Here is a 7,906-nt window from a genome sequence, read left to right on the forward strand (position 1 = left end):
AGGCTTGGTGGCCATGATGACCCACTAACTGGCCCAGAGCCAGAGATGAGTCTGTCCCTTTAAGGCTTGGTAACCATGATGACCCACTGACTACCCCCAGAGCCAGAGATGAGTCTGTCCCTTTAAGGCTTGGTGGCCATGATGACCCACTGACTACCCCCAGAGCCAGAGATTTATCTACCTAAACAGGGCTGCTCTGATCTCATTCCACTACTGTCTCACCATGTCACTGGAGACAGGAAGAGTATTTAAGAGGCTTTTAACCGGGTTTAGATCTGGCCACCCTCTTCTCTTCACTGCTATTGTTCTCTGTTGGAGTGCTACTGAGTGGGAATCAGTAGAGTTTAGGGTGAATGCTCCTCAGTGCTACTGAGTGGGAATCAGTAGAGTTTAGGGTGAATGCTCCTCAGTGCTACTGAGTGGGAATCAGTAGAGTTTAGGGTGAATGCTCCTCAGTGCTACTGAGTGGGAATCAGTAGAGTTTAGGGTGAATTCTCCTCAGTGCTACTGAGTGGGAATCAGTAGAGTTTAGGGTGAATGCTCCTCAGTGCTACTGAGTGGGAATCAGTAGAGTTTAGGGTGAATGCTCCTCAGTGCTACTGAGTGGGAATCAGTAGAGTTTTGGGTGAATGCTCCTCAGTGCTACTGAGTGGGAATCAGTAGAGTTTAGGGTGAATGCTCCTCAGTGCTACTGAGTGGGAATCAGTAGAGTTTTGGGTGAATGCTCCTCAGTGCTACTGAGTGGGAATCAGTAGAGTTTAGGGTGAATGCTCCTCAGTGCTACTGAGTGGGAATCAGTAGAGTTTAGGGTGAATGCTCCTCAGTGCTACTGAGTGGGAATCAGTAGAGTTTAGGGTGAATGCTCCTCAGTGCTACTGAGTGGGAATCAGTAGAGTTTAGGGTGAATGCTCCTCAGTGCTACTGAGTGGGAATCAGTAGAGTTTTGGGTGAATGCTCCTCAGTGCTACTGAGTGGGAATCAGTAGAGTTTAGGGTGAATGCTCCTCAGTGCTACTGAGTGGGAATCAGTAGAGTTTAGGGTGAATGCTCCTCAGTGCTACTGAGTGGGAATCAGTAGAGTTTAGGGTGAATGCTCCTCAGTGCTACTGAGTGGGAATCAGTAGAGTTTAGGGTGAATGCTCCTCAGTGCTACTGAGTGGGAATCAGTAGAGTTTAGGGTGAATGCTCCTCAGTGCTACTGAGTGGGAATCAGTAGAGTTTAGGGTGAATGCTCCTCAGTGCTACTGAGTGGGAATCAGTAGGGTTTAGGGTGAATGCTCCTCAGTGCTACTGAGTGGGAATCAGTAGAGTTTAGGGTGAATGCTCCTCAGTGCTACTGAGTGGGAATCAGTAGAGTTTAGGGTGAATGCTCCTCAGTGCTACTGAGTGGGAATCAGTAGAGTTTAGGGTGAATGCTCCTCAGTGCTACTGAGTGGGAATCAGTAGAGTTTAGGGTGAATGCTCCTCAGTGCTGTAGCTGAGTGGGAATCAGTAGAGTTTAGGGTGAATGCTCCTCAGTGCTACTGAGTGGGAATCAGTAGAGTTTAGGGTGAATGCTCCTCAGTGCTACTGAGTGGGAATCAGTAGAGTTTAGGGTGAATGCTCCTCAGTGCTACTGAGTGGGAATCAGGAGAGTTTAGGGTGAATGCTCCTCAGTGCTACTGAGTGGGAATCAGTAGAGTTTAGGGTGAATGCTCCTCAGTGCTACTGAGTGGGAATCAGTAGAGTTTAGGGTGAATGCTCCTCAGTGCTACTGAGTGGGAATCAGTAGAGTTTAGGGTGAATGCTCCTCAGTGCTACTGAGTGGGAATCAGTAGAGTTTAGGGTGAATGCTCCTCAGTGCTACTGAGTGGGAACCAGGAGAGTTTAGGGTGAATGCTATATATGGATATCTGAAGCACATTACTTTATCTTTGTTAATGCCTAAAGCTTCAAACTGTATGGTTGAAACTTAGTCAGGGTTTGGAATCTGATCTGTCTGTTTCAGTCCATCTCATCTGTGTGTGTGTGTTTTCAGTCCATCTCATCTGTCTGTGTGTGTTTTCAGTCCATCTCATCTGTCTGTGTGTGTTTTCAGTCCATCTCATCTGTGTGTGTGTGTTTTCAGTCCATCTCATCTGTCTGTGTGTGTTTTCAGTCCATCTCATCTGTCTGTGCGTGTTTTCAGTCCATCTCATCTATGTGTTTTCAGTCCATCTCATCTGTGTGTTTTCAGTCCATCTCATCTGTCTGTGTTTTCAGTCCATCTCATCTGTGTGTGTTTCAGGCCAGCCCCTGGACTCCCGTCGTCTGAGCACCCTGCCCTGCCCCTGCCCCCCAGACGTTGACTCCCTCTTGGATAAAGCCATGGTCAAGGTCCGGCAGCGCTCCCGAGGTGCCCTGGCTCCGGTGGCTTGTGTTCAGGCTCTGATGGCGGCTGCCTCCCTACCTTACACCCAGGGTATGGAGAAGGAGAGGGACCTGCTGACCACCCTGTTCAACAGCGGCCAGGCCCGAGCTCTGCAGTATGCCTTCTTCTCCCAGAGGGTGGTGGGGAAGTGGAGTCTGCCTAGTGGGGCGAGCTGGGACAACAGCGCTGCCAGGACCATCAGCAAAGCTGCTGTTATTGGTGAGAGGGGTAACCTCTATTTCACTGAAGTCTACTCTTAAATCCAGGGTTTAAAGACTTAAGGTTTGTTAATACATGGATGAACGCTTCTCCCTCTCTGTTCTTAGTTTGAAGATGTAATCAGGATACAGGTGTTTTATACAACAGCCTTCTTCTGTGTGTTCTCTTTTCGACTCCCTCCTCATTATTTTGCAATCAATCGCCAGAATTTTCTCCAGCTCCTTAGCTATCATACTCTGCTTCCACCGGGCATTCCACTGATTTCAAACTCAGTCCTCCAGAAAGTTGAAAACATTAGCAACATTTGTGCAGTTCTTCGTGATATCTTTCAAAATATCCGGTTTATGAAGGATTACCTACACATACTGAGCAGCTCATGTTATAGACAGAAGTGTGCTACATGGCAGACCAATCCAAACTCATCTCTCTGCATGTTCAGCCCATCCATTATCTCAGCCAATCATGGCTTGCGGAAAGGTTCCTGTCTTTTTCTGTGGCTAAACCAGCTATGCTCGTAATGGAACACTTTTATTGGTATTTACAGATGGCAGTCAAGTCTGTTATTAAGACACATGAAGGTTCACATGTTCCAGAAGGGTTTTCTGCCAAAAATAGCATTTTGATAGAAAACACATTTTTTTACGTTAAAATGCCTCTCCTGTAAAGTAGTGGCATGCGACACATCCTGAAACAAGTCAGTAATGTGTTGTGTTGGAGAGTGGTACTCAGTAATGTGTTGTGTTGGAGAGTGGTACTCAGTAATGTGTTGTGTTGGAGAGTGGTACTCAGTAATGTGTTGTGTTGGAGAGTGGTACTCAGTAATGTGTTGTGTTGGAGAGTGGTACTCAGTAATGTGTTGTGTTGGAGAGTGGTACTCAGTAATGTGTTGTATTGGAGAGTGGTACTCAGTAATGTGTTGTGTTGGAGAGTGGTACTCAGTAATGTGTTGTATTGGAGAGTGGTACTCAGTAATGTGTTGTGTTGGAGAGTGGTACTCAGTAATGTGTTGTGTTGGAGAGTGGTACTCAGTAATGTGTTGTGTTGGAGAGTGGTACTCAGTAATGTGTTGTGTTGGAGAGTGGTACTCAGTAATGTGTTGTGTTGGAGAGTGGTACTCAGTAATGTGTTGTATTGGATAGTGGTACTCAGTAATGTGTTGTGTTGGAGAATGGTACTCAGTAATGTGTTGTGTTGTATTTGCCCCAAACATACCACTTTGTATTCAGGAGAAAAAGTTCATTACTTTGCCACATTGTTTGCAGTATTACTTTGGTGCCTTGTTGCAAACAGGAGGCATGTTTTGGAATATTTTTATTCTGTACAGGCTTCCTTCTTTTCACTCTGTCATTTAGGTTGGGATTGTGGAGTAACTACCATGTTGTTGATCCATCCTCAGTTTCCTCCCATCACAGCCATTAAACTCTGTAACTGTTTTAAAGTCGCCATTGGCCTCAAGGCGAAAATCCTGAGCGGTTTCATTCCTCTCCTTCAACTGAGTTAGGAAGGACGCCTGTGTCTTTGTAGTGACTGGGTGTAGATATACACCATCCGAAATGTAATTAAAGCTGCACCATGCTCAAAGGGATATTCAAGGTCTGCTTTTTATTTTTTATATTTACCCATCTACCAATAGGTGCCCTTCTTTGTGAGTCATTGGAAAACCTCCCTGGTCTTTGTGGTTGAATCTGTGTTTAAAATTCACTACTGGACTGAGGGACCTTCCAGATAATTGAATGTGTGGGGTACAGAGATGAGGGACCTTCCAGATAATTAATTGTATGTGTGGGGTACAGAGATGAGGGACCTTCCAGATAATTGTATGTGTGGGGGTACAGAGATGAGGGACCTTCGAGATAATTATATGTGTGGGGTCCAGAGATGAGGGACCTTCCAGATAATTGTATGTGTGGGGTCCAGAGATGAGGGACCTTCCAGATAATTGTATGTGTGGGGTCCAGAGATGAGGGACCTTCCAGATAATTATATGTGTGGGGTACAGAGATGAGGGACCTTCCAGATAATTATATGTGTGGGGTACAGAGATGAGGGACCTTACAGATACTTGTATGTGTTGGGTACAGAGATGAGGTCATCATTCAGAAATCATGTTAAACACTATTACACACACAGTGAGTCCATGACACTCATTATGTGCTCCTGAACTTGCCAAAACAAAGGGGTTGAATACTTACTTATTGACTCAAGACATTTAGGCTTAATTTGTTTGATTTATTTGTAAACATTTCTAAAAACATAATTCCATCTTGACATTATGGGGTATTGTGATGTCATTATGGGGTATTGTGATGTCATTATGGGGTATTGTGATGTCATTATGGGGTATTGTGATGTCATTATGGGGTATTGTGTGTCGGACAGTGATGACAAATCTCAATTTAAATCCATTTTAAATTCAGGCAAAATGTGGAAAACCTCCAGGGGCGTGAATACTTTGAAGGCTCTGTAAGTCCTCGTGTCCTTGGTGTTGTTTGTCTCCAGGTCTGGGTACCATGGGGCGTGGCATCGTTGTGGCACTGGCTCTGACGGGCATCTCTGTGGTTGCCGTGGAGACCCAAGAGAAGCAGCTGGCAGAGGCCAGTCAGGCAGTTCCGGCGATGCTGCAGAGAGAGGCGGGGCGACGAAGCTTGGCCACACCCCCAGGGGTTATCTCCTTCAGCTCTAACTTGCAGGACGTTAGTGAGGTACAACTAGTTTTGTTTCTGAATTTTATGATGTATTGTAATTATTGTGTATTATAATTATATTGTGTATTTTAATTATCGTGTATTGCAATTATCGTGTATTGTAATTATATTGTGAATTGTAATTATATTGTGTATTGTAATTATATCGTGTATTATAAGGTACCAAAATAGTGTATTGTGTTATCCTAGATGCATGTACTGTCTGTATATTTTTATATGAACTCAATCAATCATTCAGGTGGAGTTGGTGATCGAGGCGGTGTTTGAGGACATGTCCCTGAAGCTGCAGGTGTTTAGGCATCTGACCTCTGTGTGTAGACCTGGGACCCTGCTCTGCTCCAACACCTCTGGCTTGGACATCGACCAGCTAGCTGCCGTCACCCAGAGCCCTGGCCTGGTGGTGGGGATGCACTTCTTTGCTCCGGCCCACGTCATGAAGCTGCTGGAGGTGGTGTATGGTCCACGGTCATCTCCGGAGGCAGTCGCCACGGCAATGCAGCTGGGCAAGAGGATGGGGAAAGTCAGCGTCGCCGTGGGCAACTGTCCGGGGTTTGTGGGTAACCGGATGTTGAAGCCATACCTGGAACAGGCCAACTTCCTGTTGGAGGAAGGAGCCACGCCCCAGCAGGTGGACGAGGCGCTGGAGGAGTTTGGATTCCCCATGGGCGTGTTCCGGATGTCTGACCTATCAGGGCTGGATGTGGGCTGGAGGATCAGGAAGGAGGCGGGGCTTACAGGGCCAGGGGTGGAGTCAACCAGGACACGCCAGGGCCGACGGTACAGCCCGCTACCTGACCAGGTGTGTGAGGCAGGCCGGCTGGGCCAGAAGACGGGGAGGGGATGGTACCAGTATGACGGGCCTGGAGGCAGGGTGGCGCGGTCCGACCCCTGGGTGCACATCTTCCTGGAGGCTTACAGGTAAATCTGTAATGATTTTAAATCTGTGTAACTGCTGGTGTTAAAAGGGCTTTATAAAATAAATATGACTGACGAATGAATGGATGGCTATATATTTACACGTTAGTCATTTAACAGACGTTAGTCTCTCTGGAGAACAGCATTTATATTTACATGTTAGTCATTTAACAGACGCTGTTCTCCTGAGAGACTAACATTTATATTTACACGTTAGTCATTTAACAGACGCTGTTCTCCTGAGAGACTAACATTTATATTTACACGTTAGTCATTTAACAGACGCTGTTCTCCTGAGAGACTAACATTTATATTTACACGTTAGTCATTTAACAGACGCTGTTCTCCTGAGAGACTAACATTTATATTTACACGTTAGTCATTTAACAGACGCTGTTCTCCTGAGAGACTAACATTTATATTTACACGTTAGTCATTTAACAGACGCTGTTCTCCTGAGAGACTAACATTTATATTTACACGTTAGTCATTTAACAGACGCTGTTCTCCTGAGAGACTTACAGGAGCTATTAGGGTTAAGTGCCTTGCTCAAGGGCACATCAACAGAGTTTTTTCACCTTGTCAGCTCAGGGATTCGAATCAGCGACCTTTCGGGTACTGGCCGAACGATCTTAATTGCTAGGCTAGCTGCCGTGTTGGTTGGTATGTATGGGTGGGTGGGTAGATGGATAGATTGTCCGTCAATCAGTCAATTAATCAATCAATCGATTGATACAGGGCGGAGCACGGCCTGGTGGCCCGGAGCATCGCCCCGGAGGAGATCCTAGAACGCTGTCTCTACGCTCTGATCAATGAAGGCTTCAACATCCTGCAGGATGCCATGGCCGCCGGGCCGGAAGACATCGACGCCATCTATGTGTTTGGGTACGGCTGGCCCCGGCACCACGGGGGACCCATGTTCCATGCAGGCCAGGTGGGATTGGGCAGGATCCTGGAGAGGCTGCAGCACCACCACCACAACCACCCTGACGTGCCTCATCTGAAGCCCAGTACGCTGCTGCGGAGGCTGGTCGCAGTGGGAAGTCCTCCGGTCCAGACGTGGAGAGAGTTCATCAACAAAGAAAGAGTCCACAGTCAGCTCTGAGATGCCCCAGTCTCACCTGTCAATGCAACCCTGTGATTTAATAATACAGTCTCACATTAGAGATACGTCCAGGGATTTCTAGGGGGATTTCTAGGGGGATTTCTAGGGGGATTTCTAGGGGGATTTCTAGGGGGATTTCTAGGGTGATTTCTAGGGGGATTTCTAGGGTGATTTATAGGGGGATTTCTAGGGGGATTTATAGGGTGATTTATAGGGGGATTTATAGGGTGATTGATAGGGGCATTTCTAGGGGGATTTCTAGGGTGATTTCTAGGGGGATTTATAGGGGGATTTCTAGGGTGATTTCTAGGGGGATTTCTAGGGGGATTTCTAGGGTGATTTCTAGGGGGATTTCTAGGGGGATTTCTAGGGTGATTTCTAGGGTGATTTCTAGGGGGATTTATAGGGGGATTTCTAGGGTGATTTCTAGGGGGATTTATAGGGGGATTTATAGGGGGATTTATAGGGTGATTTATAGGGGCATTTCTAGGGTATCAGTGCCTTCCCCACCATCAGCATGTGTGCCAAGTATCTTAGGAAATGTGATCTACTGTAATAAATACATTTTCTGTAA

General features: G+C 46.5%; 1 protein-coding gene across 1 annotated transcript in view; it reads left to right on the plus strand.

Annotated features, from left to right (window-relative positions):
* The window catches only part of ehhadh (enoyl-CoA, hydratase/3-hydroxyacyl CoA dehydrogenase), a 24,759-nt gene extending 16,853 nt beyond the window's left edge, over window positions 1–7,906 (plus strand). The window contains exons 6-9 of the mRNA XM_036959524.1: window positions 2,266–2,607; window positions 5,107–5,309; window positions 5,551–6,230; window positions 6,966–7,906. Coding sequence (XP_036815419.1) covers window positions 2,266–2,607; window positions 5,107–5,309; window positions 5,551–6,230; window positions 6,966–7,332 — 1,592 coding nt within the window. The 3' untranslated portion in view covers window positions 7,333–7,906. The remainder of the gene's footprint in view (window positions 1–2,265; window positions 2,608–5,106; window positions 5,310–5,550; window positions 6,231–6,965) is intronic.

This window comes from Oncorhynchus mykiss, chromosome 22, assembly GCF_013265735.2.
Source record: "Oncorhynchus mykiss isolate Arlee chromosome 22, USDA_OmykA_1.1, whole genome shotgun sequence".
Classification (NCBI taxonomy): Eukaryota; Metazoa; Chordata; class Actinopteri; order Salmoniformes; family Salmonidae; genus Oncorhynchus; species Oncorhynchus mykiss.